The sequence below is a fragment of the Haematobia irritans genome, chromosome 1, assembly GCF_050003625.1.
Source record: "Haematobia irritans isolate KBUSLIRL chromosome 1, ASM5000362v1, whole genome shotgun sequence".
NCBI classification, from domain to species: Eukaryota; Metazoa; Arthropoda; class Insecta; order Diptera; family Muscidae; genus Haematobia; species Haematobia irritans.
The window spans coordinates 4,103,583-4,114,545 of NC_134397.1; the positions used below are offsets into that span (position 1 = coordinate 4,103,583).

General features: G+C 29.8%; 1 protein-coding gene across 2 annotated transcripts; it reads right to left on the reverse strand.

Annotated features, from left to right (window-relative positions):
- Positions 1 to 2,893: 2,893 nt before the first annotated feature.
- On the reverse strand, positions 2,894 to 8,010 carry LOC142220080 (uncharacterized). 2 transcript variants are annotated; one of them, XM_075289006.1, is made up of 4 exons: positions 7,495 to 8,010; positions 6,363 to 6,760; positions 3,265 to 3,715; positions 2,894 to 3,183 (listed from the first exon to the last, which is right to left on the reverse strand). In XM_075289006.1, the coding sequence occupies exons 1-4, from the start codon at positions 7,604 to 7,606 to the stop codon at positions 3,014 to 3,016; spliced, it is 1,131 nt and encodes a 376-aa protein (XP_075145121.1). In that variant the 5' UTR covers positions 7,607 to 8,010; the 3' UTR covers positions 2,894 to 3,013. The 2 variants fall into 2 exon arrangements, with proteins under 2 accessions (XP_075145121.1, XP_075145120.1); XM_075289005.1 differs by having other exon boundaries at positions 2,894 to 3,189; positions 7,495 to 8,003.
- Positions 8,011 to 10,963: the final 2,953 nt, after the last annotated feature.

The following is a 10,963-nucleotide window of genomic DNA, read 5'->3' on the forward strand; positions in this document are numbered from 1 at the left end:
AGTTCTTTTGAGAAGATTTTGCAAATTACGATAATTTTTAATTTTTTTGTTGATTTTTAATGGAAAAAATATATTTATATGAAAACATATGCCGAAAATATAAAACAAAAACGATGCATGACATAAAAAAATATTTTTTTAGAAAAATATTTGATAAAAAAAATTGCCGTTGTTGAGATTTGAACCTGAGTTTCTTATTTTTTCACTCATACTAATAAAGAACATCTCGAGAAGCAATTAGAATGTTATTTCTTGGTGTCGTATTACGATCATATCACAAACATTTGAATTGACCTTTCGACGCTTTATGTTCAATGGCGTTTGTGGCTGAGTGTGTTAAGGCGTTCTGTTATGGTGCCAGAAAACCCAGTTTCATCCCCTGGTCGGAGCGAAAAAGTTTTTCAAATTGTAAAAATTGGATAATAGGAAAATAATTGTGTAATATATGGATGAAAAAAAAGTGAAATTGGTTGAAAATTGTTTTTTGTGCTTTTTAAATTTCTTCATTCAAATTAGCTTCCAGGGCACAACTTCTAAAGCAATGCAAAGGATCCAAAAAGGGAGTACTTCCGTCCTATGACAAGCCCATGTAAAATTCATTGGAGATGATTCAAGTTTGAACTACTTCCGGATCACAGATTGGGGATCCAAACTACTTTTTTGGAAGCTATTTTTTTACTGGGTTGTATTGTTTTGAATTTGTATCATTTTAGGCTTTTTAATCTTTTCGTATGGAATCACGTTTTTTTGGCGTGAATACCCATCTTAAGAAATTTGGCTTAATAAATAAAAAAACTTTTCATATAAATTTCCAAAATACTTGAAAATTTTGTAGGCTGAAAATTGGGTCGAAACATGAGATACTTGAAAAATGTGTTCAAAATAAGTTAATTATTACTCATACTACAATTTAGGGAACCACATAGAAATAAGAATTGCATACGAAACTAACGAAAAGCATATACATTGAATTACCTACGAATACAAAGGCCGTGTCCTAAATAGGGTTTTAAATGTAATCGCTGCGTATAGGGAGAGACATTAAAATGGAAAAATAGGAAAAGACCCAGATTTTCTGATATTAAGAAATTTGATTTTGAATTTTGTGCAAGGATTGTAGAAAACACTTTTATTGATATATCGAAATTTTCACTTTCTCTTTTCTTTGGGAAGAAAGATTTTTCATTTCATTTTACTGCAAATAATGTACATATATTAATCTACCAAATATACTTTGTTATACATATATTTATTGTATTTGATATTTGCGTATGTGTTCGATCATAAAGTGCCATTTACGTTTTTATTCCCCTTATATCCCTACGAAAATATAAATGATCTCCCTTCAACCCAAATCCTTAAATTACTAGTCGACAACAAATTGTACCTTTCATAAATATTTAAGATTTTTATTGAATTTATAAAATAAAACAAACAAAAATCGTAAATATTAAAACAAAAAAAAAAAATAAATAAATAAAAAAAAGATACATAGCAAACATTAAATAATTCTTCCTCTTTACTATTAAATGTTAATAAAAATTGCACAATTTATAAAACCATAAATGTATATGAACGTTAACAACAAATAAAAAATTAAAACAAAAAAGTTAAATTAAAAAACTTTACAATTCTAAATAACCCCAAGAAAAGAAAATATGACAGAAATGAGTATAACCATGAATTATGTCTCCTTTTTAGCCTTTAGCTCTTAAGCATATTTGCACAATTTTACTCTTAGCTAAGCATACATTTTTCATATTTCCAACGAATCAAGAAAGAATTATCCCAAAGAAATTAGCAAAAAACAACAACAAATGTCTGAAAACATAAAGCAAAGGCAAAATAAAACAAAACTTGAACAAATAAACAATGCCATTAATGAGAAACGTTTTTTTTATAATTTCGGATTTCGAATATCCGGTGTTTAGAGCATACGTTTTCAAAACTAAGAAATGAAATTCTAAGAAATTGTAAATCAAAACCGACACTAATAAAGAAAAAAACAAAAAAAACAAAAACAATAACCTAAAACCCATATGAAACAATTGAACAAATAAACAAATAAATATTTTTAATAAAGTTGCAAACTACAACCAACAGAAATATAAATAAACAAATGGAATATTTTTTGCTTTCTTATTTAAATGGAATTTAGGTTAGACACAAGAAAACGGGATAGTGGCCTTTGCGGGCATTATAAGGTGACCCAGTATTGAATACTGAGGGTTATCGAAACTTTAGCATTTTATGGGGAGACAAGAAATATTTTTAACTCATGGTACGGTCACACAGGGCAAATGTTTCACAGAAATCTAAATAGAATTCTTAAAACCAGCAAATGTTTCTAGCTTATATTGAATACACACTCAGGAAAGAAGCAAAATGTTTGTTTTTGACGGTGATGTTTGACGCAACCATGTATGTATATGTTTGCAGAGAAAACAATTTTTTTTCGACAAAAATATTCCTTGTTCACCGTACAAAAATAACATTTTGCTCTTGAAACAAGTTTGCGGTGATACTATTTTTTCTTTGTGTGACTAATGGCGTCATGTGAAAACCTTTCCTTGTTTGCCAATTCAAATTCTAAGTGTCTTAAATTGCCACAATCAATAAAATATTGACATTTGACTCTATATATTTTAGATTTATTTTTCCTTAAAATTCACAATTTCACGGATTTAGAGGTTTTTGTCATGTAAAGTTTATAAATTTTTATTCGTATTATTTTTATACGAATTTAAATCCATTCTAGGATACTCTCAAATTTTATAGTTCCGTCACACTTTTTTCCTGCACAAATAACTTTTTCAAGGCGTCACCTTTACGATCAGCTAATGTCCTTACCTGGCAATATTTTCCATTAAATTTTATTCGACCTGAGAAGCAGTAGGTATGAATATTTGGACACTAAAGTACAATAAAGTGTTCAAATTTATTTTTGTATGTTATAAATATCTAAATAATAAAGTTTTTTATTTAAATTTTTAACTATTAAAAATAAATATTTTCAAATAAATTTTACAATTTTTTTATAACAATATTTCAGAGATCTTCTTAGCTGGGTTCGCCTCTTTAAAGGTAGTAAGCACACAGATCCAAATATTTCTGGGCTGAGTGAGGTTGGAATTTTAAGGATATCCACATTTAATTTTTTTACAAAGTGCGTCTCACTATGAGCTGAACCTGAAAAGACCAAAAAGGACTTGAATTAGTTTTTTGTAAAATATTTATTTATTTTTTTTTTAATTTCTATCCTACCATAGTTATCGTAACACAGAATTTCCACATCCTCATCGTCCAGCTTGAAGCAGGGAGTTGTACCCAATGTCAAGGGTAGATCTACTGTAAGCAATACTCTTTTATTGCAATCGATGATCAGAGCTTGCAAATGATATTCAAATGTCATTATCAAATCCTCACATCCACTTCCCCTGGAGATATGACAATCTAAGGGTATACTTATATGACCCATGGTTTCTCCTAGTGTATGCTTTCTCTGATTTATGGTCTCCTTCATGTATCTGAGATTATTACGGGGTATTCTGCTGCGACAAATTGTTAAGCAATTTAATTGCACTGAGATTTTACAATTCGTTTGTGATGTTTTGCACTTGAGCTGATAAGGTATCTTCTGGCCGGGTGTAAAACCGGTACAGGGTGTCCAAATTTCAATTATTCCCAAAGCATTTTGATTTGATATGCTACATGACTGTGAGTTGTGAAGCGGCGAATAAAAATAAAAACGCAATAACCGGTTTAATTTCAAAAATTTTAAACATTCATTTTTATGATGGAAGCATTAATCATTTTTAAGTAATGATATGCATAAAACGGATTATATTATTTAGCCATTATTTTTATCTATATAATTGCTTAGAATATATTAAACAAAATTCATTATAATTTTAGGACAAAATATTGTTGAAATATAATCTCTTTGAAATGAGAAACAATTAAATTTATATTATTGAAGTTAATATGGATTACCTTGTCAAAATTTTACTTCTATAGCAAATTTTACCAAAATTTTTATTGCTATAAAAATTTTTGTCAAAATTTTATTTTTATAGAAAATTTTGTCAAAATTTTATTTTTCTTGAAAATTTTGTCAAAATTTTATTTTTACAGAAAATTTTGTCAAAATGTTATTTTTAGAAAATTTCGTCAAAATTTTACTTTTATATTTTTTTTTCAAGAATTTTGTCAAAATTTTGTTTCGATAGAAAATTTTGTCAAAATATTATTTCTATAGAAATATTGTCAAAATTTTATTTCTATAGAAAAGTTTGTCAAAATCTTTTTTCTGTAAAATAAAATTTTGTCAAAATCTTCTTTCTATAGAAAATTGTGTCAAAATTTTCTTTCTATAGAAAATTTTGTCAAAATTTTATTTTTATAGAAAATGTCAAAAATTGACTTCTAAAGAAAATTTAGTCAAAATTTTATTTCTATTGAAAATTCTGTTGATAATGTTCTCAATATTTTAAGTTCTATAGAAAATTTTCTCAAAATTTTATTTCTATAGAAAATTTTTTCAAAATTTTATTTCTATAGAAAATTTAGTCAAAATTTTATTTCTGTAGAAAATCTAGTCTAAATTTTATTTCTATAGAAAATTTTGTCAAAATTTTGTTTCTATAAAAAATTTTGTCAAAATTTTGTTTCCATAGAAAATTTTGTCAAAATTTTATTTCTATAGAAAATTTTGTCAAAATTTTCTTTCTATAGAAAATTTTGTCAAAATTTTCTTTCTATAGAAAATTTTTTCAAAATTTTTAGAAAATTTTGTCAAAATTTTATTTCTATTGAAAATTTTGTCAAAATTTTCTTTCTAAAGAAAATTTAGTCAAAATTTTATTTCTATTGAAAATTTTGTAAAAATTTTAGTTCTATTGAAAATTTTGTAAAAATTTTAGTTCTATAGCAAATTTTGTGAAAATTCTATTTCTATAACTAATTTTATCAAAATTTTATTTCTGTTGATAATGTTTTCAATATTTTAAGTTCTATAGAAAATTTTGTCAAAATTTTATTTCTATTTAAAATTTTGTCAAAATTTTATTTCTATAGAAAATATTGTCAAAATTTTATTTCCATTGAAAATATTGTCAAAATTTTATTTCTATAGAAAATTTTGTCAAAATTTTAGTTCTATAGCAAATTTTGTGAAAATTCTATTTCTATAGTTAAGTCACCGTGGTGCAATGGTTAGCATGCCCGCCTTGCATACACAAGGTCGTGGGTTCGATTCCTGCTTCGACCGAACACCAAAAAGTTTTTCAGCGGTGGATTATCCCACCTCAGTAATGCTGGTGACATTTCTGAGGGTTTTAAAGCTTCTCTAAGTGGTTTCACTGCAATGTGGAACGCCGTTCGGACTCGGCTATAAAAAGGAGGTCCCTTGTCATTGAGCTTAACATGGAATCGGGCAGCACTCGGTGATAAGAGAGAAGTTCACCAATGTGGTATCACAATGGACTGAATAGTCTAAGTGAGTCTGATTCATTGGGCTGCCACCTAACCTAACCCATAGTTAATTTTATCAAAATTTTATTTCTGTTGATAATGTTTTCAATATTTTAAGTTCTATAGAAAATTTTCTCAAATTTTTATTTCTTAGAAAGTTTTATCAAAATTTTATTTCTATAAAAATTTTGTCAAAATTTTATTTCCATAGAAAATTTTGTCAAAATTTTATTTCTATAGAAAATTTTGTCAAAATGTGACTTCTAAAGAAAATTTTGTCAAAATTTTATTTCTATTGAAAATTTTTTGAAAATTTTATTTCTATAGTAAATTTTGTGAAAATTCTACTTTTATAGCAAATTTTGAGAGAATTTTATCAACATTTTATTTCTGTTGGTAATATTCTATAGAAAATTTTGTCAAAATTTTATTTCTATAAAAAATTTTGTTAAAATTGTCATTTCTATAAAAATTTTATTCAAAATTTTATTTCTATAAAAATTTTGTCAACATTTTATTTTTATAGAAAATTTTATCAAAATTTTATTTCTGTACAAATTATCTGAAAATGTTATTTCCATAAAAAATGTTGTAAAAATTGTATTTCTATTTTGTCAAATATCATTTTATAGAAAATTTTGTCAAATTCTAGAATTATAGAAAATTTTTATCAAAATTTTAATCGATAAAAATTTTATCAAAATTGTAATCCATAAAAATGTTGTCAAAATTTTAATCCATAAAAATTTTGTCAACATTTTTTTTCCAAAGAAAATTTTGCCTAAATTTTATTTCTTTGCCAGGTGTTGTCAAAATTTTAGTACTTTGGAAAATTTTCTCAAAAAACTTTGTCAACATTTTACCTTCCACCATCTAAAAGATATACTAACCTGTTGAAGAGCAATATTTTGTGATAAATCCAGTTTGTTTTTCACAACAATTCGATGATGGAATTCTTTATTGACTTTCTTTGGCTGTTGCACTATCACCTGTAGGCCATATTCACATTCACCCAATGGACAATGACTGGTTGCTGCTGTTTGCGGTGGTATTAGGAAGCAAAACTTGTATTTGTAACTATGATGTGGTTGCAGTAGATGTTGACTGGCCAATTGAAGTTGTTCGGAAACATGTTTTTGTTGATCACTGTAAAGTGTTTTAGTCCATAGCTCCTTGCTACTGAAATCGTTCAACATAATTTGCTCAACATTGTCATTAGTTACAGCGGCAGTTTTGTCCAAATCCAGCCAAGCCACCTTGGTGTGACCATAGAATTTAAGAAGTATGGCTAAGTAAAGACAGAAAAAAGACCAGTGTTACAGTATGACGACTTGGTTGATAGTTGTGATTTGTATTTTTTGGTTGAAAAAAAAAAAAAAATAATAATAATAATTGTACCAATAACAACGGATTTTTTGGCAATTTTTAATTTTGAAAAAGGCTCGATAGTTCGTCTTTGCCTTCGGATTTGGAACATTTTAAAGAGCACATCAACTTTTTTTAATTTTCTTTAGAAATCGTGAATAATTTTTATTGAAAATAATTTTTTATTAAATTTTGAATTTTAGATTAAATTTTGTAGTATTTGTATTTGATATTGAAAGGAAAAATGTTTACTCTAGTGAACTGCGCCTTTATATTCGGATACCAAACCCGAATAAAAGATAAATTTGGGTTTAGAATTTCAGTGAATATTTTAAAGTTTCGACAGACAGTTGGTCAATATAATTGTCCATCGATTATGGAAAAATTCAAACATAACATCTGGGTGTGAGCTATGTAGCCTGTTTGGTTAAGCCAACTTTAAACATCCCTTCCCTTATTTTCATTCGATTCCTGTAGGGTAGATGTCATTTAGTTCTACTTGTCAATTTTGTTTACTTTTATCTTATCTGCAATAGTTTTTTTTTGCGTTAGACAATTATTGCAACATCATATTTGCATTAACTTGAGTACCAATAATTGAGTTGTTTAGCTCCCCCACAATAATCACAACAAATATCCACAAAAACAATCACGCACCTTCAACTTGACGTTGTTTGAATGGATATAGGGTGACAGTACCCTCTATAACTTCACCGCTATAATAAATACTGGAATCTCGTGTCAATTCAAATCGACATGTTAACGACATAATGTCGGGCTTATTTAAAATCTTCCAATAAATGCAAATTGAATTATTGCAATTTCATACACGCAAATAATCTGGTAGTTAGACGAATTTACAAATAATTTTTTGGATTTATTTTTATTTTTAGGTGCGATGCACTTGTTTTGTGATGTTCACGTTTAGACGCTTTAACCGAAACTGTTCCATTGACAAATAAATTCGAATCCGTTTTCTATCTCCATTTGACTTTCTTTTGTTTACTGAAACGATTTTTGTTTTGCACACAGGCTAAAGAGCCCGTCCGCCGACAATCGAAAGACGTTGTATGCTCGCGCTCACATGAGAGGATAGATTTTTATGTCTGTTGCGGTGGCTGGCGCAAAATCTGTTTTTGGGGCTTTTGTTGCAAATCAAATCAAAACACCATCGTTTGGGCACAGTGGAAGAAAATGACGAATGTATTTTTTATTGCCTCTCTGTTTGCCTATTAAGGCTATTTTTATGGATTGTTAGCAAAAAACACAATGGCAGTGATGAGAATTTTAAATATTGTTTACAAAATTAATAAATGCGTTGTGTTTATAAAACTGAAGAGTTCACATCAAGCAGGGCCAATTATGTGATACCCTATAGCATTAGAAATATTACCAGCCTTATATAGAGGATTTATTTTTAAGTGAGCCTAAAAATGAATCAAGCTGTCATTTAACCTAACCATTGTATAGAGGAGATAAACCATAGCTGAAAAATGTAAAAGTTGTTGTGTGTCATATACCCAAGAAAAGACTATGATCAACCCAAACCTGTTTCAAGAGTATAATGTTATTTTTCACGAGAAATATGGAACATTATTTTTTCAAAAATATTAATTTCTCAGCAGCCATACCCATTTTGTTAGATATATAATTTCCGAGAAAATAACATGGTTAGGTTAGATTTGGTATAGTGACACTTAGATTATTCAGTCCATTGGGATACCACAGTGATGAACCTGAAATAACATGGTTGCGACAAACATATTACATTGCTCCGTGTGAAAAAGAAACATTATGCTCTTAGAAAATATATGTGGGGTGATCATATTCCTTCTTTGCGTGTAGTTTTATAAAAAGAGGTGGTCGCCTACATTTTGTCCATATTTAGGAGGTGTCCACTTATGAGAGGTTAACTTTAATGCGATAGTATATCAAAGGCCTCACGAAAATTTTCCATTTTTGAGAAGTGTCCAATTTTAGGAATATGTATAAATTAAAATTCAATAGCAATTCATAATTCCTCCCAAACGAAATTTTAGACAAACAAATAATGTTTCCCATTTGCTTTTCGCTATAATTAAGTTTGTTTCGAAGAAAAGTATATACTTTTTGTGATAAAAGTTGAATCTATTACAGAATGTAACAACAATTTCTTGACGACTAACTAGTTTTTTTTTTTTTTGGCTAATTGCATCTTCCCTCACAAATCTTTCTCACTTACACGAGGTTTATTTAGTTTTTAGCACCTTTTTCTGTGATACAAACAATGTAAAAGAAATTATTTGATTTTATAATTTTTTTTTTTAAATTTTACCACGGGGGCAGGGAATCGAACCACGGACTATAAATTTTGTAAGCCAACACGTTATCCACTGGGCTACGTAGCTGTTATTGTCATCAACAGACAATTATCGCTATAGCCATAAGTTATAAGTATTTTTATAAAGCATAGTTTTCGGCGCCCATGAGCCGATCTAAAGAAACTTTATTTAACAAAAACATACCTTTAATTGGCCACCATGGACCAATACGTAGCTAAATGGACCACTACAAAAATATCCACGGCGAACCATCTTACCACGGAGTGTGATTTTGATTGGATCCGAAAATATTGGGTTATTGGGAAAGTCTTTTTTCGTTCAATAGATGTCGTTGCGGTTGTTTACCTCCAGTGCTATTAATCACATTTCGATAAACAAAGTGGCGTTGGAAAAGCGCATTTTAAATTAAATGAAACGAATTAATATCTTCGATTACTTGCAGAAATCGAATAATTTTGGAAGGCAAGAAGGCCATAATTGAACAACAGAAAAGGATTCGTCTTCCATGAGAACAATGCTAGGCCACACACATTGTTCATGAAGCGAACATTGAACTAAATTATACTTTTGACCTTAATGTCCTTCTGAACTTTTTTATTACAACTCACGAAATTACACCCTCTCCTGGAAAAAAAAGTAAATCAAAAAATCATTGGCGCCAAATCATGAGCATTAACAGGTTGGCTGATAAGTCCCCGGTTTAACAAAGAAAAACAATTTTTTTTTGTCAAAATTCGTTTTTATTATTCAACATAGTTCCCTTCAAAAGCGATACAACGATTATAACGACCTTCCAATTTTTTGATACCATTTTGGTAGTACTCCTTCGGTTTTGCCTCAAAATAGGCCTCAGTTTCGGCGATCACCTCTTCATTGCAGCCAAATTTTTTCCCTGCGAGCATCCTTTTGAGGTCTGAGAACAAGAAAAAGTCGCTGGGGGCCAGATCTGGAGAATACGGTGGGTGGGGAAGCAATTCGAAGCCCAATTCATGAATTTTTGCCATATTTCTCAATGACTTGTGGCACGGTGCGTTGTCTTGGTGGAACTACATTTTTTTCTTCTTCATATGGGGCCGTTTTGCTGCGATTTCGACCTTCAAACGCTCCAATAACGCCATATAATAGTCACTGTTGATGGTTTTTCCCTTCTCAAAATAATCGATAAAAATTATTACATGCGCATCCCAAAAAAATGAGGCCATTACTTTGCCAGCGGACTTTTGAGTCTTTCCACGCTTCGGAGACGGTTCACCGGTCGCTGTCCACTCAGCCGACTGTCGATTGGACTCAGGAGTGTAGTGATGGAGCCATGTTTCATCCATTGTCACATATCGACGGAAAAACTCGGGTGTATTACGAGTTAACAGCTCACCGCTCAGAATCATCAACACGTTGTTGTTTTTGGTCAAATGTGAGCTAGCGCGGCACCCATGTTGCACAGAGCTTCCGCATATTCAAATATTGATGAATGATATGACCAACACGTTCCTTTGATATCTTTAAGGCCTCTGCTATCTCGATCAACTTCATTTTACGGTCATTCAAAATCATTTTGTGGATTTTTTTGATGTTTTCGTCGGTAACCACCTCTTTCGGGCGTCCACTGCGTTCACCGTCCTCCGTGCTCATTTCACCACGCTTGAATTTTACATACCAATCAATTATTGTTGATTTCCCCGGGACAGAGTCCAGAAACTCATTATCAAGCCAAGTTTTTGCTTCCACCGTATTTTTTCACTTCAGAAAACAGTATTTTATCAAAACACGAAATTCCTTTTTTTCCATGTTTTTCACAATAACAAAAG